Source organism: Elephas maximus, chromosome 11 (genome assembly GCF_024166365.1).
Source record: "Elephas maximus indicus isolate mEleMax1 chromosome 11, mEleMax1 primary haplotype, whole genome shotgun sequence".
Lineage (NCBI taxonomy): Eukaryota > Metazoa > Chordata > Mammalia > Proboscidea > Elephantidae > Elephas > Elephas maximus.
This window is the reverse complement of record NC_064829.1, coordinates 42,840,216-42,863,141: the sequence shown is the minus strand read 5'-3', so window position 1 is coordinate 42,863,141 and position 22,926 is coordinate 42,840,216. Positions and strand designations below refer to the sequence as shown.

Below are 22,926 nucleotides of genomic sequence, written 5' to 3'. Positions count from 1 at the left end.
TGGAGAACGTCTGAGTTTCCAGTTCAACAAAACAGTTGTCAGGCATCCTGTGAGATGCTCTGATACTTGAGCTATCTGGCAACATCGCATTAGCGTTGAGAATTTGGGCCAGTCAATGTTTAATAGTGATAGCAGCCTTCAGGATCATAGTAGTTGGGTTCTAGCAGTTAATGCTGTTTGCCATTGAGTCAATTTCAACTCATAGCAACCCCATGCGACACAGCAGAATTGCCCCACTGGGTCTCCTAGGCTATAATCTTTACGGGAGCAGATCACCAGGTCTTCCTTCCATGGAGCTGCTGGTGGGTTCCCACTGTCCACTTCTAACAGCTGAGCACATAACCATTGTGCCACCAGGGCGCCTTTGCAGTTAACTGGGGGGAGGGGTAAGAAAGATCAGAAACTAAGTTGTATGTGTTTAGAGAACCACCATTTTATAACTTGAAATTAGTGGAATTCTATTAACTTTTCTTTTTGGTCTCTTTACTCATGAGACCACTCAAAATACCAGTAGGAACACATTTTTAGAGATGATCACAGACTTAATAAAATGGAACATGTTATTCTACCACATTTGAACCATTAGTGATGTGTGTTTACTGGCGTTCACCTCTGTACCTTTTAAGTAAGATGAATTACGTGTATTCTTGCTGATTGGTGCACAAATGTCTAAGGGTAAGACTGATGTTTAAAGCCCAGGGATTGTGAATTAGAAACACACATGTGCTTTGAGCTCGAGATTTCACAACTCAGGTGATGGGTCACAGACGTCTGTCACACAAGTATTCTGGGGAGAAATGAAGTCAGATGGAGAAGAGTTGTGGGATCTTTATGTCTTCTGTTATTTTCCCACTTATCTGCTCTTAAAAAAAAAAAAAAGTGCTTAAAGGCAAGTGAATGGAAGAGTTGCCCAAGGATAGTCTAGAAACAAAACTGACCTCTAGGTGGTGCTTGAAAGCAGTTTAGGGAAGGCTGGCACCCTCCAGGGTAAAAAGGGTATTGGCTGAACCTCAGCAACCTGCAGGCTCCAGGGCAAAGCGTTCAATAGACTGTTACCTGGCCTACAGTCTCTACAGGTGGCTCTCTCTGCTGGTTTTAATACATTTTTTTCCATCTACTCCTGTGCTTGTAAGTTATGGATTCCACTTATATCTTACGTCTATAAACTGCCCCTGTTTAAAGTTTACAAAGAAAAGGGGAAAAACACTCAAAAAGCGCTTTTGCCAATCACAGGCCGTTCTGCTACAAAGCTTTACATAAAACACCTGTCCCCTTCTCCCCCAGTTTCCTCTTGGCCCACTCCAATCCAGTCCGGATGGAGCAGGCTGGACCTGCAGGAGCTACCGTTTTGTTTGCCTGTGAATGCAATGTTTCCCCAGGGAATGGTTTATCTTCTTTTTTTAAAAGTTTTTTAAAAGTACTACAGCTGCTACATTTGATGTCAAAAACAAAAAACAAAAACCCATTTGATGTCAAACATCACTCTAATTCCTGTTGAAACATATGCCATGAATTAAAAAGGTCCCCCACCACCCCCCCATGTTGTCATAACAAAATGTGGGGAGATCTGTGAATCCACACGAATAACCCATTCATATGCATGTGCTCACTAAAAAAAAAAAAAAAAAGAAACTTTAGCTTAAAAAATTAAGACTCTTTAGATCCAAGCAGATTTTAACATATACTTTTATTATTAAATATGTAAAAAGATAAACGCAAGTCAAGTTATTCACATATTCAGAGACAAAAAAACTATCCTATCATGCAACAATAGTGGGTCAGGTAAAATGAATGTGATACATCTGAATAAGACTTTTTCATCTACTGGGTCATTACTTATCTATATTTATAATTAACGATACATATGTTTACATTCCTTTCAGTTTACATTTAATATATAACAAAAGCTTTATGGTGTACTATTTAGTAAAAGTAATCTGAATGCATATTAAACCTTAACGGAATAATGGGAATACTCACCAGGGAAGGGAGGCGTTCTTGGTCCCCTTCTGGAGTTTACTTCTCTCGGGTCAACAGGGTGTTTGTATTTTCTTTTTCTGCTTTTCTGCTTAGAGAGAACACGGGCTATTTCTTTGCCCCCTGCTTCAATCACTTCCTATCTGACTTTAGTAGTGGACGTGCTATAAGCAGCGGACAGATGGGTGTGGGTGGAGGACTGAGAAGGATGTCTGGCTTGCTGAGAGGGAGGAGGAGGGCATACCAAAGGAGATTTCCTGCTGGGCCGGGTGGCCATGGAGGAAAGCATGTCCTGAATGCCAAGAGGCGAGAATGATGCGTACCTCATTCTCCTCGTCATGGAGGAGAAAGGAGCAGCCAGGGAAGAGAGTACAGAGGCTGGGGCTACAGGAAAGGAGTGACTCAGCAACTGAGCTGTTAAGAGTCCCCAAAGCATCAATGACTTCACCTGGGATGGAACATAGCAGAATGTTTGAAACCATCATGGAAAGAGGATTTATAGCTCTTCTCTAAATGGACAGTCTGCCCCAAAACCTCAGGAAGGACAATAAAATACCCATGACCGGGCAAAGTTCTCTTTGCAGGATCTCTGGCCAGTATGTTTTACAGCTTAGAACGGTGGGGAGCTGGGAAGAATGGGGTGGTTCCAGTGAATGTCAGGGGTGAGCCTTATGCGAATAATACAGTATCCAGTGGTTTCTGGAGAAGAGAGAATCCTGACTCCCTGCTGGGCCATTCATGGGCATCCACACGAGAGGGGGCTTTTGGTGGTCATCCACCTGGCACTGGCTATTACTGAGATGCCCAGGGCAGGCAAAGAATTGCCTAGGAAACATTGTCTGCATGGAATCATTTATTGTGCATCTTTGCAAGACATATTCAACAGAGTCAGTGAGTGCAACAGGCTCAGAAGGGCAACGTACCGGTAAGCATGGCGCTGCGTATAGCACAGCCACTACCTGGAACCAGGTGTGGGAGGATGTCACTGCCGAGAGCCAGGCCTTCCAGCCTTAGAGAAATGAGCTGCCGCTGTGTGCAGAGCAAGCAGGAGAGAGAAGAAAGGGAAGCAAACACCACACAACATCAGTCCAATTCTGCAGTGTGTTATGACCTCAAAAACACAAGTTAACCTTTTCCACACAGAACTCAATAGGTACCACTTCGCTGCAAAAGATTTATTTTGAGAAGATTTCTTTTGGTGAAAAGCTTCAATGCTAGAGTTTAGAATCAGAATTCGATCAATTAATAAAGAAATGTCAGAGCTTTGTGAGACATAATTCAGACATTTATTTTTGCTTTTCAGTTAAGCGGAAAGTGGGGTGGGCACACTTGTTTCTTATTTTCGTTGCAACTGCTAAGTCAAATAATAAGTGAAAGTCAAACTAGAGACCAAGTGAAATGAATGATCCAGGAAGGGATACCATCTGTCAAAGGGGGGGGGGAGGGCAAAGATCTGCAAAAGAGGCTAAGAAAATGTGCAAATATTAGTTAAAAAAATAAGGAATGCTTTAAATTCATTAATGTTTCTTATATTTATGAATTGCCACTGTTTAGCAAAGGTTGATGACAAGAAGGGTCCTGATATTCAAGTGGGGAAATTCCTCAGTCCTGAAGGTACTGGGAGTATGTGCTGTTATGCCAGTGTCAACACCAGATGCAGAACCATGCCTTTCCCTTGGAATTAGGTTTCTACTCATAAGGTCTTCATGTCCAGCCTTCCAGAAAGTGTGCTGCACGATGCAGAACCCTGAAAGTCAGGACTGCACACCCTAAGTCGTTCTTTAGCATGAGTCCCCTAGTGTGAATGCCAGGATTTGGGCGGAAACCCACCCAAGGAGAGATGGGAGGGACAGAGGCAGGAGGACCTCTACCTACCCAACCCCCTTTGGACTGCAGATCATGATGACAGCATCGTGGGGAGAGTGGCTGCCCACCAAAGAGGACCCTGAGAAAGAAAGGAGCATGAGAACCTGGGGGGCAGGGAGAGAGCAGGGGTAGTGGGGCAGAGGGCAAAGTTGAGATGGTGTTTTCCTCGAGTGAATGTCTTTCAAAACAAACAACATACTGTGTGGTGGTCTAACGTGCCAATGAATGAACACTGCTGGGCCCTGAAGTCCTTGTTTTGAATCTTTTTTTTTTTTCCCTTAGTTTTATGAGTAGAGAGAGAAACTGACCCTGAGTTTCCCCCATGAAACAAGTCACTGTCGTTATGGCTTTCATATCAAGTATCTGTTTCCCTTTGTTCCAATTTCTTATTTGACCCAATTTATGTTCAGAGGTTAGACTTGCAAACATCAAAGCACCATAAATGCGTGTGTGACATCTAGTGAAACTGGGTTGAGAAATGCCAATATAAATACCATAATCAAATTACCACTGTTTCACACCAGGATAAAAAGGGGTGGGGGGAGGTGGTAGAACTGCAGGGAGGGTTGTTCTGGACAGAAATGAAGAAAAGAGCAGAACCAATCTGAAGCAGCCAAGTGGTGAAGTTGAAGGTATGTGACCCTACGATCTCTCAGGTAGACGGCCTGCACCGCCATCTGCTAGCGCATCTTGGCAAAGTAAATGGGAACTGAGCGCAGTGGCTGGCGGATGCGACAGTGTGTTGTTGGTAACGGCAGATCGGACAACTGGTTTCTGTTGAGCTTGAGGCCACACATGTTCCAATTCTTCAGAAGAAAAGTTCTCACACAAAATGGAAGTGTCAAGAGCTGCTGCGATGGTTCAGTACTCTTCCTGCTGCTGCGGCTGCTGTTCGTGGACTTGCTCCTCTGCTTCCGGCTCTTCTGTGTGGCCCTCCTGCGGGGCAAGGGAGAAGTTTCCGCTGAAATAACTGACCGATTATGAGGCCTACAGTGTTCACAGCCCAGTGTGGTGTCTCACGACTGTGGAGAGCACCAAGCTTAGGCACAACTTGTCATGCAAGTTTCTCCCAGCTCCCAGCCACCAATACACACACAGGGATGCCTTAGCTACCCTGCTCCTTCAAGGAGTGAATCACTCTAGAGAGAACAGTCATCAGGCTTAAAAGACCACATCATCAAGCTTTTATTCGAACCATTTTGGAAGGAAACCTCCATGGAAAATATTACATACATTTCTACCCCCTGAAAAAGCATAAACCAGACACAATGACTCAAGATCATCTTGACAGACATGAATTAACCTGCTGCGACACACACCAGTATAGCCCCAGGGCTCTGCGGCGTGTCCAATGGTTACCCCTACACACAAGGCCCATGATGCTGGGCTTCTCATCGGCTTCCTGTCTCCTCTCCTGCCGTCACTCTTCTCCCCTGGTAGAGGTTCTGCCTGTACTTGTTGTTGTGTGCCATCGAGTCCATTACAACTTATCCAAACCCACTGCCATCAAGTTGATTCCGACTCACAGTGACCCTACTGGACAGAGTAGGACTGCTCCATGGAGTTTCCAAGGCTGTAAACCTTTAGGAAAGCATACTGCCACATCTTTCTCCCACAGAGTGGACTGGTGGGTTCAAATCGATGACCTTTCTGTTATCAGCCTAGCACTTTAACCACTGCATCTCCAGGGCTCCTCTTCCGACTCATAGTGACCCTATATATGACAGAGTAGAACTGCCCCATATGGTTTCCTAGGCTATAATCTTTATGGGAGCAGCCACTAGTGGGTTTGAATGGCCAACCTTTTGGTTAGCAGCCAAACACATAACCAGTGCTCCCTCTGCGTTTACTAGTCCCTATAACTGGTTACTCATCTGATGTAGGCTTACATACCAGATAAGCAAGCTTGTTACAGTCGGTAAGGACAATAGCCAAGTTTTATTGGCTTCACTGGGCAAGGAGCCCTCTCTCAATAGAGCTTTAGCTCAAAGACTTTGGGACATTTCTTTAGGGCATTTAAGGCATTTTTTGCTTACTTTCTGATTATCAACTGTGAACCAGATGGGTGAGATACTCCTGTACTTGGCATCAAACGTCATATGCACTCTTTTGCCTAACCAAGTGAAGCACATCGTGAATACCAATCCCAGGGATTTGACAACCTTCACCAGCGACGTCTGAAAATTCTTTAATTTTTTAATCTCACGAAGAATAATTTACTCTTTATTACCCAAGCAGAGGGAAGAAAGCTAATCAAATAGTGGCTAAGTGCTACACCACCCACCCCTCCCAATAATGGTAGATGCTTCTGTGGTGCAGCCAGGAGCACACATCTGGACACAGAAGCACTCAAGTGCTTCACACTCTGCACACTGACTTCTTCTCCCAAGCCATCCTCCTCCTGTCTTGCTCCTATTTTCTTTAGTCTAGGACAACCTGTCTAGATCCAGAGCAAATACTGTACAATCATCTCCTTGGATCCCTAAGCCAGTATGCTTTCTCTTCTCCTGCAGCACTCTCTTTCTTCCTGTTATAAAATTCTGACCTGTAATCTGGTTTGTTTTGAACCTTCTGGCCTCATCTGTTGGATCCAGAGGTTACGGCAGTCAGGGATAACACCCCATTCATCTCCATAGCGTATCTCATTTATTACAGACTTCAATACACGATGTGTGGAGAGGCAGAATGTCACAGGTGATGCAAGAATGGATGACCCGGTCGGTCTATCAGTGTTACAAGGAGCCCTGGCTGCACAATGGTTAAGTACTCGGCTGCTAACCGAGAGGTTGTTGGTTCAAACCTACTACTGGCTCCACAGGAAAAAAGACCTGGTGATCTGCTCCCGTTAAGATTACAATCTAGGAAACCCTATTGAGCAGTTGGACTGTCTTACAGGGTCACTATGAGTCAGGATCGACTCAATGGCACGCAACGACACCAGTGTTACAGCCAAGATCAGTTGCTGTCGAGTCCATTCCAACTCACGGCGACCCATGTATATCAGAGTAGACATGTGTTCCATGGGTTTTCAATGACTTATTTTTTTGAAGCAGACTGCCAGTCCTTTCTTCTGAGGCACCTCTGAGTAGACTTGAACTTTCAGCCTTTTGGTTAGCAGCTGAGGTGTTAACTCATTTGCACCACCTAGGGATGCCATACTCAAGATCACACACCGCATATTTCCTGAGAGGCTGTATAGTGTCAAGTTTATTAGTATAGACTCTCGAGTTCACAGTCCAGCTCTGCTATTTACAAGCTGTGTGATCTTGGGAACATAACTTAATTGCCTTTTGCCTCAGTTTTCTCATCTGTAAAAATGGGGATAATAAGAGTATCCATGCAACAGAGCTGTGAAGATTCATTGGATTAATATACGTAATGTGCCTAGAACAGTGCCTGGCACATAATAAATACTGTAGGTTTAAACTATGATCAGTATTTCTTAGTGAGTGAATCCTTTGGAATACATTTTGGAAGCTAGTTAATTAAAAGAAATTAAAAATTTTACCCTCTCTGTCACATTCAACAATAAAAACCGTGGAGACTGTATTAAGGACTTCTGAAATTGATCAAACACGCAATCAAGATGCACTGATAAATACTGGTGGTTGGGATGCGAAAGTCAGAAACAAAGAATGGTCAGTAGCTGGAAAATATGGCCTTGGTGACAGAAATGACGCCGGAGATTTGACAGAATTTTGCAAGACCAACGACCTATTCATTGGAGATACACTTCTCCAACAACATAAATGACAACTATGCATGTGGACCTCACCAGATGGAATACCCAGGAATGAAATCGACTACATCTGTGGAGGGGGATGATGGAGAAGCTCAATATCATGAGTCAGAATAAGACCAGGGGACGACTGTGAAACAGACCATCAATTGCTTACTTGCAAAATCAATTTGAAGCTGAAGAAAATTAAAACAAGTCCACGAGGGAACTGCCAGAAATTCTAGCTGGATTCAGAAGAGGCCATGGAAGTACGACTTTGAGTATATCCCACCTGAATTTAGAGACCATCTCAAGAATAGATTCGACACACTGAACACTACTGACCAAAGACCAGACAAGTTGTGGGATGATATCAAGGACATCATACATGAAGAAAGCAAAAGGTCATTACAAAGACAGGAAAGAATGAAAAGACCAAAACGAGCGTCAGAAGAGACTCTGAAACTTGCTCTTGAACGCAGAGTATTTAAAACGAAAGGAAGAAATAAATGATCAAGTAAAGAGCTGAACAGATTTCAAAGGTCTGAGAAGACGAAGTATTATAAAGAAATGTGCAAAGAACTGGAGATAGAAAACCAAAAGGGAAGAACATGCTCGGCATTTCTCAAGCTGAAAAAACTGAAGAAAAAATTCAAGCCTCAAGTTGCAATACTGGAGGATTCTATGGGCAAAATACTGAATGATGCAGAAAGCATCAAAAGAAGATGGAAGGAATACACAGTCATCATACTAAAAAGAATTGGTCAATGTTTAACCATTTCCAGAGGAAGCATATGATCTGATGGTACTGAGGGAAGAAGTCCAAGATGCATCGACAGCATTGGTGAAAATAGGCTCCAGGAACTGACAGAGAACCAATTAAGATATTTCAACAAATGGATGCAACGCTGGAAGTGCTCACTTGTCTATGCCAAGAAATCTGGAAGACTGCTACTTGGCCAACTTCCTGGAAGAGGTCCATATTCATGCCCATTCCAAAAAAAGGCAATCCAATGGAATATGGAAATTATCAAACAATATCATTAATATCACATGCAAGTAAAATTATGCTGAAGATAATTAAAACAATTGCAGCAGTACAACGACAGGGAACTGCCAGAAATTGAAGCTGGATTTAGAAGAGGACATGGAATGAAGGATATCATTGCTGATACCAGATGAATCTTGGCTAAAAACAGAATACCAGAAAGATGTTTACCTGTGTTTTACTGAGTATGCAAAGGCATCTGACTGTGTGGATCATAACAAATTATGGATGACATTGCAAAGAATGGAAATTTCCAAACACTTAATTGTGCTCATGTGAAATCTATACACAGACTAAGAGGCAGTTGTTTGAACAAAGCAAGTGGATACTGCATGGTTTAAAATCAGGAAAGGTTTGCGTCAGTATTGTATCCACTCACCATAGTTATTCAATCTGTATGCTGGGCAAATAATCCAAAAAGCTGGACTATGTGAAGAAGAACATGGCATCAGGATTCGAGGAAGACTCATTAATAACCTGCAATATGCAGATGACACAACCTTGCTTGCTGAAAGTGAAGAGGACTTGAAGCACTTACTGATAAAGATCAAAGAACTGCATACAGCCTTCAGTATGGATTGTGCCTCAACATAAAACAAAAATCCTCACAACTGGACTGATAAGCAATCATGATAAATGTAGAAAATACTGAAGTTAAGGATTTCACTTTACTCGGATCACAATCAACACCCTTGGAAGCAGCAGTCAAGAAATCAAACGATGTATTGCATTGGGCAAATATGCCCCATAAGACCTCTTTAAAGTGTTAAAAACCAAAGATGTCACCGTGAAGACTAAGGTGCGCCTGACCTAAGCCATGGTGTTTTCAATCAGCTCATGTGCATGGGAAAGCTGGATAATGAATAAAGAAGACCAAAGAAGAACTGATGCCTTTGAATTATGGTGTTAGCAAAGAAAATAGAATATACCATGGACTGACAAAAGAACGGACAACTTTGTCTTGGAGGAAGTACAGCCAGAGTACTTCTTGGAAGCAAGGATCCTGAGACTTCACCTCATGTACTTTGGGCATGCTATCAGGAGGGAACAGTCCTTGGAGAAGGACATCATGCTTGGTAAAGAGTGTCAGTGAAAGAGAGGAAGACCCTCAACAAGACGGATTGACACAGTGGCTGCAACAATGGGCTCAAACACAGCAACGATTACGAGGATGGCACAGGACTGGGCAGTGTTTTGCTCTGCTGTACACAGGGTTGCCATGAGTCGGAGTCAACTTGACAGAACCAAACAAGACTTGGGTTCAGATCTGTTGCTGTCCCTCAGTAGCTGTCAGACAACAGGGAAATAAAAAACATTATCCCTTCCTACGCCCATGATCATACCCTGTTGTTGCCACCTGGAACTGCTCCAACTCTGAAATGTTAAGGTCTCATTTCCTACTGTCTTGACCACATCACGCTGCCCTATGGTACTCTCTCACTCCTTAATTCCTGAATCGCAGATGTCCTTTAATCTCAGGGAGGCCTCAGTGCCCCTGGGGCCCTCTTCACTCCCCTCTGCCTGATTGCCCCTAGACCCCACAGTGGTCACTGCACCACACTCCTTCTACAGTATCCTCTGTAAACCCCTGTGTCCCCTGCTGGGACACATACAGGTGGTCCTCTCTGCTCAGAAATTTAGCACCTCAGCTGACAGTGAGATACTCATGGGGAGGAGGGGAGTATGCCTTGCTAAGATCACAGAAAGAAAAAGTCACTGGCCTCTCCAGTAAGTGGTCTCCTCTCGTCCAGGGAACAAGAGGGAAACTAGAATGCCTGTGGGAGCTATGTAGCGGAGTGGACTGGCAAAACCCCACCGTCTGCTCAGTCCCGTGCTCCTTTAATTGTGAAAATGTCTCTCCTCCTTGAAGCCTCTCTCACTGCCTTCGCCCTGAACTAATCACACCTCTCTAAGCTTCACATCCTTGGCTTATGCTTCTGTCAGATGCTCACTGTGGCCTGGGTGTGTTCTCAGCAGTTGGCTACAAGGCTGCCCCCCCAACCAAGCTTCTGGCCCCTTAAGGGTTCGGGGTGTTGTTTACTTCATCAGCCTAACCCTTTGATGCTAGTGTGGTGTCTCCCACATTGTACAACTCATATTTCAGCTGGTCTGAAGCATGCTTTTCTTGCATAATTGTTTCTGTGCAATTGTGTGTTAGGCTGCTGATGGGAAGATCTCAGAAATGAGGATCTACTTTACATTTTATGGGGAATCTCCTGTGTTCCCGTCACAGCTGGGAGTTAACTGTGGGTTAATGGAGTTAACCCAGGACTGGAAGTCAGAAAGAACCATTGAGCCTCCAGCAAGCTGTGAGACCAGGCACGTACTACACTCAGCCCCTCCTCAGACCCCCTTGCATACTTGTTGAGCAAGGAAGTGGGTTCAGTGTCCTTGTCCATGGCTCTGTGCTCTCTAGCTGGCCGAGGGCAGATCCCCACACACACTAGGCTGAAGTCCCATTCACTGGACACCACCCATGATATAATACACCTACAGGAGTTGTGGCTCCCAGGCCACGCTGCTTGGGGCAACACTAGAGTAACAAGCCAACTACCCAAGTTACTAAAGGATTGCTCCTGTTTGGGGTGCAAGTGAAGGCAGTCTGCAAATCTTGAAGCACGCATGTGTAATTTGGAGGAGACTATGCTACATATCACAACTGAGAGCTCTCAGCCCACACAATGCTATTGTAGGCTCCCAGACAAAAATGATCTTTTCTTACGCCCCGTACAAGAACAAAGAATGTAAATGCACATGTAAGTAGGAGGCCAGGCAAAATCTATGCCAAATATGGTGCTAAGGCACTGGGGTGCCACCTATTTGGTAAATTCAAATATTTGTATATCACTCCATCACATCCCTCTAGATGTTAGTTGAGAGTGACTGTGTCATAGTTTCTTATTATAATCACTAGAAAGAGAGGCAAGTCAGAAAACAATATTGAAGAAGGCTATTGCTACCGTGGGAGGCAAAGGAGGCAAAAAGAGAGGGGGCCCTGAAGAAGCTGCGAGGCCCCCTACTTCCTAAACTTAGGAGATGGCACTCAATAGCCTCATCTCCCACCACTGCCACCTGGCTGCCGTCCTCTGAGCTGCCCCACACTTTCCTTTCGGCTTACTTCAAGCTGTTTCCCCTACCTGGAAGTACCCTCCCTGTCTTAGCTCTATACCTGTCGACATTCCTAGTCATCTTTCAACACCCAACGCAAATGTCATCTTCTCTGAAGTCTTTGCTTGTCCCCCAGGCTGTATTCACACAAACTGATATATGTCTCTATTACCTCGTTTATTATAAGCCATCTCCTCCCTAGGACTGTGAACTCTTCCAAGGGCAGGGCTTGTCTCCTCTTTCTATATTCCCAGCAACAGAAACACAGGCTATATCTAATAAGCACTGGCTAAGGGAGAAACACAATCCTTAGGTCATTTTAACAGTGTTTCCAAGACAGACCCTTAGGAAATGGGCAACTGTTGACCATCAGGTGCTCCTCAGCTGACAGGACCAACAAGGGAACTACTGTTGCCCAGTGACTAAGTCCAGACACCTGTGGTCCCCAAGTAACATATTAAAGGAAAAGATAATGCAAATGATAAATGAGGTACTGGACTGCTGGTTGGTGATTTGCTCTAGAAACTTCCATTATGTTTCTACAACTGGAAGTTGAACTGCCTGTTTAATTCCACTACTCAAAATTCCTTTCTGGATTTCTACATCTTCCAAACATATGATATTCTAGGGTTGTTTGATGATAAAATTCAGAGATCAGCCATCACCGAAGAAAGGGTTAGGGGAAGAAATCCCCTCCAGCAAACACCTCCGCCTGAAATGTAAATGCAGTGTTGATACGTTCATCCGTGTAAGTGAAGAGCATGCCCTGTAATTCAGCCTGAATTCTTCAGCTCTTGTGCCTGCATTACGTTCGCAACGTTCCGATCTCCACAAGGGCCCTGTTCTCTCAGAAATCCCTGTTCTCTCAGATCTGTGTACACAGTCATTTCAATGGCATCCCAAACACAGTATTGGCATTTCTTCCCAGACACCACATACACCACACATACACTTACCACTGAAGTGAGGGGATGCCCTGAAAACTGGATCCAGTGTCAGGAACAAGCTTCACAGTGGAGGGGGTGGGGTGGGTGCAGTGGCAGAGCAACCACTGAGCAGTTTTTTTCAAAAGTCATGACTTCTCAGGCCACGAGATACAGGTCAAAGTGGGCAAGGGGAGAAGCTCTTTGAAGGTTCACTCCCCGACGGTGGCGCAAATAGTTAAATGCTTGACTACTGACCGAAAGGCTGGCAGTTTGAACCTTGGCACCTTGGAAGAAAGGCCTAGCAATCTGCTTCTGAAAAGTCATAGCCATGAAAATCCTATGGAGCGCAGTTCTACTCTGACACACTTGGGGTTGCCATGAGTTAGACTGACTCAACAGCAACTTTGATTTTTTCCCCCCAATGGTAAACCTGGTTATGCTTTTGGGAGGTGGCCATAGAAACAAGATTCATTATTCTCAGGGAAAAAGGCAAATGCTTGGAGGCTTTAAGATGTCCAGGATGGTTTCTGGAATCTCTAGGTAGGGAAGCAGAAAGGAGAGGAGGCTAGCTGTTTCTAAGCCTCTTTGCATCCACTTCCGAAGAAGTCAAGTATGCACACATCTACGCACAGTCAGTATATGGAAAGAACCAGGCACCGTGTCCAGGCGTGGGGCAGACACTCTTCCCCTTCTTTCTATAGAGAAACCAAGGTTTAAAAAAATTTGGGTCCAGTCACTTTCTAAACAGGGACACCTCCCATATTCTGGATCAAAAGGCTTATTCTCTATAAAAAAACTCAGTAGAGCCTGATTTGTTTCCTTTGCAGTTGCCCAGATACAGAGGTGCAGTAAAATATATCCTAAAACTAGAAAAATTAGGCCAGCACCTGTGTTTGAAAATTTTGCTCTGATAACCCACACATACAGTGTGTGTTACGTCTATTTTTTTCCTTCTAGATTCAATTGCCTAGTTACTGCCTCTAAGTAATTCTCTTCTTGGATTTTGAAACTCCTTAGCATACATTTGAGGTCCTGGTGGCACAGCGGTTAAGAATTTGGCTGGTAACCAAAAGGCTGGCAGTTCGAAACCATCAGGTGCTCCTTGGAAACTCTATGGGGCAGTTCTACTCTGTCCAACTGGGTCGCTATGAGTCAGAATCAACTCAATGGCAAGGGGTTTGCTTTTTTTTTTTTTTGTAGCATACACTTAAATGTAACGACGCAGTCTTTCTCTCTTTACCATGCTTCTCTCTACTTGATGGTATTTGCACAGTGCCAGAGCGACAACAAAGATGGGTTTAAAAAAGCCACTAAGTAGCCAGAAAAATCAACAACAAAAAAACGGAATTCCTCTGTGGATATTGACTTAAATAGATGAATGCTCAGAGAAAGAGACCAAGGCAACATTTTTGAAGGTGTAAACCAGCAGAATGAGATAAGGGGAGTTATTTGGAGAAAAGCTCGGTAGGAATTTGAACACCACAGAGCTTGTTCAACTCAATACTGTCAAAGAGACAATGTCTATTTCACCATTGCCCCCAAATGGTACTACCTTTTTCTTCTTTCTCCATGGCACCCAATATGCTGAGAGGCAGGTAACATAATTCTTAAGATCTTGGGTTCTGAGTCAGATAAACCTAGGTTCAAATCCTAGTCCTGGAGCTTATTAACTGCGTCATTGGGCAAGTAATTTTATCTGTCAGCTGGAGAGAGCAACAGTACTGTCACGTCCCAGGGATGTGGTTACAGTGAGAAATAAGATAATGTAAACAGAACATGAACAGCAGATCTACACAAAAACATGCTAAATCCTCAATAAATGTAAGCTAAAAAAAAAAAAATTTTTTTTTTTTTTTTTATGAAGGCTATCCATGACCCCTATCTAAAAGGTGGCTCAGGCTTGGAGACAGGAAAGCAGGAACTCAGGGTTCTATACCTCATTCAAGTGCAAATTATGTTGCTTACTTGCTTTGGGAACTTAAAAAGGTATTTAACCTCTCTACTGCCTTATATGGAAACCCTGGTGGTTAACTGCCAGGCGCTCCTTGGAAACTCTATGGGGCAGTTCTACTCTGTCCTATAGGGTCGCTATGAGTCAGAATTGGCTCAACGGCACTAGGTTTGGGTTTTTCTTGGTACTGCCTTATATTCCCTTATCTGTAAAATGAGATACGAACAGTATCTACCTAATAGGATCTTCAAGAGAATTAAGGAAATATATATATATTATATATATATACATACATATACCTATATATATATTCATATACCTTCTCCCTTACTCCCCAACCCAGACATTTGAGGAGAGGACTTACTATGCCCTTGTTCAGTCTTATAACTAACAATGCTTTACTTCTTCCCGGGGTGTATGCATTTTAATTGACTAAGACTGGAAGAAAGGCTCTCTAAATCTAGACCATAGTTTTTTGGATGGGTGGGGTGTACGTGTGTGTGTGCGTGTGTAGGGGGTTGGGGGTGAAATGAATGACAGAGCAGAAGCTGAATGTATTCATCTAGGCAACCCCCCTGAAATCACACAGAGGACACACAGGCTTTTGCCTCAGGCTGGCCTGCCTATTATCAGCCAGGGATTTCAGTGGCCCATGTCAACTCGTAATCTGGTGTCCACCTGATAATGCTCCTACCCAGGGCTCCTTCTGGCTTGAGGTAGAATAAGGAGGCTTTTCCTCTCTGAGGGACACGCAGGGTACATGCCAGACCATGAGCAGCCTCCATCAAGGACAGGCGGCAGCACAATCACCCCTGCTCACAGTGTTCTGTGGACCTTATCTGATCTGCTCTCGAGGAAGCTTATGGAAAGAATAATTAACAGTAATTTATCTAGCGCTTGACAGATTACAGAGCACTTTCTACATATATAACATTGTGTTCATGCCATTTTTGGCAGCTGCAAACACACTACAAATCAACCTGCTGTTTCTTCCATCAGATCTGAAAATGCTGACAACCGTAGTTTTTGAAGCCATCACTGCCTCTGGGACCTGACCAGGCAGATTCCCAGGACTTCAAAATCTACATTCAGAACTACTGCTAATCAAGAAAAAATTTTAAACAATTATCCAAGGGAACTAAAAAAAGTGGCTAAGAGTCCCCAGATCCCACACATGGTTTCTTAGAGCTAAGGGAAATTTCATCACAATGATTTTGTTATAAATGGAGCACACATTTGCTTGGTATTCCGCTGGAACAAGATACCAAGTAAACGTGTTGGTGGCTTGTTACGTTCTGTGGAAATATTAGCACACATGCTACTCCACCACAGAGCCCTCAGCACATCCTCAGGCTTCCCAGTCAGAAGGAACCAACCATTCCACCAGCTCCAACCTGACCTAAAAGCAGCTCGAAACCTCAACCCACTGCCTCTCGCCTTCCAGGGTGCAGCTCTGTGGAAGGAGAATCTCCATTTGGCACCTACTCCTGCTTCGGGCTGCTGGGACCTCTCTGTCTCTGCCCTGGCAGATGGGGTTGACTTGCCTCAAGTCTCTAGCATTTATCACCCTTTCCTCTCTTTGGGGGTCCCTGGGTGGTGTGAACAGTTAACTTGCTCAACTGCTAACCGAAAGGTTGTCCACCTGAAGGCACCTTGGAAGAAAGACCTGGCAACTGACTTCTGAAAAATCAACTATTGTAAACCCTACGGAGCACAGTTCTACTCTGACACACATGGGGTCATCGTGAGTTGGTGTCAACTTGACAGCAATTGGTTGGTTGGTTCCCCTATTGGCATCCTGAGACTCTTGTTTGTCATCTGTTTCTTTCCTCTCCTCACATTTGCTTTCTATTGCCATAAGCCACATTCTGGGTCTCCCTTAGGCACATTCACTTGTAAGCAGCAACCCTGGTGGGAGGTCCTCCCCACAAATGAAGCCTTCTAGAAGTATTTGTGCCAAAGGGCTATCCCATAGTTCTGTATTGGCAATAAGTAACCAAGACAACCAGTTATGAAATAAAAACAGTCAGTTGTGGGGACTACGAGGATGGGAAAAGCACCTAGATTATTTTCTTCTTTAAGTACAATCTGATCATTTGTGAAGAAAAAAGAATCCTTACACAAATTCTTATCGCTCATTTGCTCAGAGAGCTGAAAACCACTTGGGATATGACTGCGTAAGCCCATTTTTCTCAATTAAAGACTTCCCCTGCCCCCTCATCCATTTATCTCCTCCCAGATTAATTTATAAATGCATGTCATGCAGGCCCGGATCAAAGATCACAATGATAGTGATCTGTATTCTTCTGGGGATATCAAAAGGAATGGCTGCCTTTTCATTCTCCCTGAAGTCCCAGGGAGGTGTCCTAAGGCATGCTGATCCACTGCACTGTGACCAAGGAGTCGTTTCAGAGCACAGGCGTCAAGGCTCCTAACACTTACGTGTTCTTCTGAAGCATAGAGAACTTCCATTAGTCGCTGCACAAGGTCGTCATTTTCCTGCCCGTGCTCTTGGCAGAGCAGCTCAATCTCTCTCAACTTTCCGAAGTAGAAATCCCTTTCCTTTTCCACACCTTCAAGGGCCAGTTTTAATGAATGTACCTGCAAGAAAACAAGCGTGGGGGGAAAAAAAAAACCCAAAACATATTATAAAACATAAGTAACCAACTCTGCCTGTACGATGAAGACCCAAAACATGCAAAAATAACCAATGTGCAAGTTCCAGGCAGAAACAACAGGGGTATTGTTCAGACATTTGGGCCTGGGCCCAAATGTCCAATCTCATAACACACGACTCATTCCTTTTATTCGATTGTTTATTAGCCAATGTCAGAGTGGTCATCGTGCTGGACACAGTCCACCCAGGCTCCGAGTAAGCTTTCCTCTAACTTGTTCATAATCTGCAGGGAGGGGAGATGAGAGACTGGAAGAGGTGACGGAGATGGGTGTGACCGCTTGTGTTACATTTATCTCGAGGACTCTCCTTTCTTCAGATCACTTGGATTAAGAGCCATCCTCAGTTTTGGACCTGTTCACAAATGATACTGAGCCAAATGAGGCAAATGCTTTCTAGGGAGAAACAGGCTCTTGGCAACACAAGGCAGAGGGGGTGAGAGTGAAAGCCTGGCTGAGCAGATCTTCATTTCTCGACTTCTGGCTTTGGGCATTATCACTAGAAGGGCGGTTAAGATATGGAAGCTCCACTTCTGTGCAGCTTCTCATAGTGATTACAGATGTAGTGCAAGAGGAGGGAAGGAGAAGACCACTGGGGGCTGAAGAAACACTGACGGGGTGTACATGGATCCAGCTCCAAACCTCCAGCTGCCACACTCCTATGGGCAAAGCAGTCACACGCAGGCCTAAACTCTAACCCCCCTCCTGGACCCACGGTTTTGACTCCATGTGCATTCACCTTTATACAGAGAATATTCTTTAGGAGGGCAGGTAAATTAAGTCTTTCATGGTCCTCCTTACATGAAATCTCTCTTTCACTATATTAAGAATTATTCTTATCAGAATTTCCAAAAATTATGCTTGAATGCAAAATTGTCTTCAACCTCATAATTCTGGGCCTTTATCCATGGTATTTATCTGTCTGGAATTATTGATTCATTCAAACAGATAACAGGGCACGTACTGTGTCCATCCCCTTCTCGCTCACCTGGTAAATCCTCTCTGATCCTGTCAGACTCAGGAATATGGCCCCTCAGCGACAATGTCACTGATGCTTTCACATAGCTGTTCTATCCTCTGCCCTCTCCTTCCATTTCCATGAGAGCCGTTTTCATTTGTGTGTTGTTGTTGTGTGTTTCTACGTCTGTCTCTCCCACCAGATAATGGACAATGCAAGAGCAGAGTTCAGTTTGGCACATGTCGTAGTTAGGCACCGTCGTGTTGATTTTGGCTCATAGTGACCCTACGTAACAGAGTAGAGCTGTCCCATAGGGTTTTCTAGGCTGTAATCTTTACAGAAGCAGGTCACCAGACCTTCCCCTGTGGAGCTGCTGAATGGATCCAAACCACCCACCTTTTGGTTAGCAGCTGATGTATAACTGTTGCGCCACCAGGTTTGGCACGTGGTAGGAGCAAAATAAGTGAATGCTCAATTATGTTTCTTGGCTAAAAGTGAACCAAAACTCCCACTTCCTACTCATCTCTTCCATCACCTATAACTGGTCACTGATAAGGGACAGATAGAGTATAAATCTCTACTTTGAAGCAAATATGCTCAGAGACGTATCCCACAAGGTAAAGCCCAATCCTATTTAAAATCAGCAAAATGAGTTCTACAATTGATTTCTTTGGGCGGAATTATAATTGGCTTCTCATAGATGCTTTTTTCCAAGGCTGCATTAAACTATTTACTGCTAGAAGAAGGTTCACTTCCATTACTTACGTGACCAATTTATTTCCAAAGTGAAGCTGATTCATTCTAACAGTGACAGTTTCCTAGGAACCGTGTGGTGTGTGTGTCTGCCTGGGTGTGTGTGTATGTATGTGTATATGCGTGTGTGTTTTGACAGCTGATGAACTTTGCAAAGCACTTGTGTACTGCTTTTATTTTTCTTCATAGCACTTATCACCATGTGACATATTTATATTTGTTTACTGTTTTCCCCTCAATAAAATGTAAGATCTTCGTGAGTGCAGGGATTTTGTCTGTTCTGCTCACCATTGTATTCCCAATGCTTGCCACATAAGCAGGTGTTCAGCAAATACTGGTTAAATGAGTTAGCTATTTTTGTTCCACAGTAATCACGTTAGACCTGGTTAAAAAACAACTGGATCCTGGGATAAGCAGTCTGTTAAACTGTCAAAAGCCCAGTGGATGAGCATCTATGATACTAGACTCTAGAGACATGTACTGAGTGGCAGCAATTATTAGAGATGGTTGCAATCTAATATAATGGGGTATCACTATGTTTGCAAGAGAACCGGATTTTCTCCAGCATCTCCTGGAGGACTTAAACTCTCAGTGTTCTAGGTAAGCAATTTATACAGTAAGAGTACAAGGGTATCCTGTGACTGTTGGAAGGGTCTCTTTCTGAGAAGCATTATGCTACGTAAGGAGATTGCCCTCAGAGAGCAATCACTTCTCCTCCCTTAGCCCCGGGAATCTGCTGGTGGATAGAGAATTCTCTAAAAGGAAAATGCCATCTCTCCTCTCTTTGGTCTGTGGAGACTCCCCAGGAGAAGGAGTATCTCACCTTTTCATGGTCAGCCCCCCATTTCCCCAACCTGTCCAGTGATCCAAAAATGTAAAGAAAATCAAAATTATCTTCTCAGAGAAAGCCTGTGAACCACTTTCACAAAGCACTGGAGGGTCACTGTGCTAACGTTTTAACTTTTATTATATACTATAAAAACTGAAGGTAATCACCCTGAATTTCCAGAAAAAAGAAAACCCTCTTTATTCTAGAAATCCTTTCCAGCTTTAAAACCAACCAATCACCTCGCTGGCCTTGGCCATGAACTCCATCTCAAGTCTACAGTGGTGCCAGCAGATGGATTTGTGGCAGGTTATGGTACGCTACCACTCCTCAGCAACCCTGTACCACCAGGCAAGGAGTGTCTCTTGGACACACTCAACCCAGGAGAATGAGGTTTGTTGGCCTTCCAAGAGTGCTTTGGTCTGTATAATGAACAAACAGCTGAGGCTTTTGTAGAAATACACAACCCAGTTGGTGGTATTCCAGATGCATTAGGTAGCTGCTGTTCAGCTATAAACATTCACTAGTAAAAGCAAATAGTAGCTAAATTACATGATGAAAGATCAATCAGCAAACAAAATTCCATTTTCACAGTCCCATTCACAAAGGTCAAGGTCACCCCATTGTTGCGTGCCCCTGAGTCAATTCAGACTCATAGTGACCCTAAGGACACAGTGGAACTGCCCCGTGGGGTTTCCTAGGCTCTAATCTTTATGGCAGCAGATCGCCGGGTCTTTTCTCTCACGGAACGACTGGCAGATTTGAACCATCAACCTTTCTCTTAGCAGCAGAGCCTAAGCAATGAAGGAGATACCGGAGATGGACCTTGAGAAAAGTTAAGAGGAATGGGGCAAGGAAAGGGCATTCATTTCTCATGATTCTCCCTACTCTTCTCAGTATGTCCATACACTGCAGGTCCTCCCAGGCCTTGCAGTCCAGGTCATAAGCCAGTCTCTGCTCGGGTTAACCAATGGCCATCTTCCACTCCTGCCACTGATCCTTTAGCAAGGCAGCGACTCCACACCACGACCCATTTGTTAACCCGCTGTCTAGAAACAGTCCCTAATTATTTTATTTATGTTTTCCTCCCCTACGTCCTTTGATTCATTTCTATCATTGGAATTGTCTAGCACAGTGGTAGTTTTATAGTATATCATGGGAGGCTACTTGAATAAAGGCATGAGGCCAAGCAAATGAAAATTCCTAAGCCTTACAGCACTTGTCATTGTCTCTATTACTACTGTAATTCATTCTTCAGCCTAAATATGTTCCCTCAACCTCTCTTGGTCCTAGTATTCTCAGGTGCAACCTAGTGCTGCCCGTGCGGCTCCCATCAACGTCAGGGAGTCGTCTCCGCCAGCTTCAAGGGCAGAGAGTGGAGGGAGCAATAACCAATCACCAAGGAGATGGATACGGAGTAAGTGCTCAGTAAATATGTGTTGAATGAATGACGCACAATGTAGGGTGTTGTAAGGCTCTCCCTCTGAGGGACAGACAGGGGGGCAGACATACCTGGTGTGTTGATGTGGATGCATCAAGGGGCGTGTGGGAAGTGAGGCCTTTGGAGAGTAATGAAGGAATTATAGCAAGAAGGGAGAAGACCCCTCTTTTCACACTGTCTTGTCTGGAGTGTCATTTGGGTGGTAGGATGATTTAGCTGAGTTGTTTTAGAGGTCTGGATCCCCTGGAGATGTTTGGGGCCCTTTGCGTGATTTGGAGAGCTAAGTGGGGCCTACAGATGGAGAAGAAGTGAGGCTGGAGGGAGGGGCAGAAAGGACCTTGAGGTTTTCATGTGGTTATAATTTGGGCTGGAGGCTTGGGAACTGGGGTATGGTGGTGGTTGAAGACAGAAGAAAAAGAAAACAGTGAGCGGAGTCATGAAGAAACATGAGCTGGAGCTAATAAAAGTACCAGAAGAATTGGAGTTTCTACGGAGAGAAGAGCTATAAATCCAAAGTATTATAGACCCACTGCCTGCTTCCTTCGGTCTACTCTGATTTCCTTGGAGCCTCAAGCATGTGGCCCAAGGTTCATATGGCTGTCTTAATTGCCGTTTGATCTGAGATGAACTTATTACTGGAAACTCTGTATGGGCTCAGACTGAGGATCAGCAGGTCATTAGAACATTCAACAGTTTCTAAATCAGAGTCTTACCTGCTGGATGACTTCAGGTTTTACCTTTTTCATTAAAGTGATCAGAGTGGTAAAGAAACACCCTAGTTAAGCAACTGTGTGCTTTTAAAGTAGTTACTTGATTGTAAATACAGGCAGTCCTCTGGTTACACACAACTCCTCCTTGCCCTTTAATGTTATATAAATCTGCCGTCACTGTGGAAGGACTGAACCAACCCACCCCATACCCAAAACCAAACCCATGGCCATTGAGTCGATTACAACTCATAGCGACCCCATAGGACAGAGAAGGACCGCCCCATACGATTTCCAAGGAGTGGCTGGTGGATTCGAATTGCCAACCTTTCAGTTGGTGGCCAAATGCTTAACACTGTGCCACCAGGGCTCCCAAACCTACTTGCAACAAATTCTTCATCACAATCACCTTCATTTGCTGCATGGGCAGCTTTTGAATCACTGAAAAGGCTTTGAGCCTTTTCTTGCAGTAAATTACATGGAAGGCTAAATAAGAACCATATATGTACCTGTTCTGACTCACCTACAAATTCAACTTAATGACACAGTAAGGAACAGATCTCGTTTGTAACCCAGTGACTGCCTGTAGACAATTATCTCAAAAACAGTTTTCAGACTCTTGCTGGCTCATCAAAAATAAGATTAGTCACCTGAAATGGCCTCCATGAGTGGCTGGGAAACAGCCCCGGGACCTTGATTAAAGGTTCCTCCCTAAGTGATGGAAGCAGCCAAGATAAAAGACTCCTCTGACACAGAGTGAGGTCACGTGGCTTCTGCAGTGGGCTCCGTTCTACCATTTGTTTATCACTCTTAAACTATGTGTAATCTTAAGCAGAGTCCCTGGGTGGTGCAAAATGTTAACGCACTTGGCTGCTAATTGAAAGGTTGGAGGTTTGAGTCCAACCAAAGGCAACTCAGAAGACCTCACAATCTAATTCCAAAAAATTGGCCATTAAAAGCCTATGGAGCACGGT

At 44.2% G+C, this 22,926-nt stretch overlaps 1 protein-coding gene across 2 annotated transcripts in view; it reads right to left on the bottom strand.

Moving 5' to 3' along the window:
• Positions 1–1,726: 1,726 nt before the first annotated feature.
• The window catches only part of MAPRE2 (microtubule associated protein RP/EB family member 2), a 171,352-nt gene continuing 150,152 nt past the window's right edge, over positions 1,727–22,926 (bottom strand). Inside the window, exons 7-8 of one of the 2 annotated variants that reach the window (XM_049899901.1) lie at positions 17,037–17,195; positions 1,727–4,779 (exon numbers count right to left, since the gene is read on the bottom strand). In XM_049899901.1, the coding sequence (XP_049755858.1) occupies positions 4,705–4,779; positions 17,037–17,195 (234 nt within the window). In that variant the 3' untranslated portion in view covers positions 1,727–4,704. The remainder of the gene's footprint in view (positions 4,780–17,036; positions 17,196–22,926) is intronic. The other variant, XM_049899900.1, reaches the window with a different exon arrangement.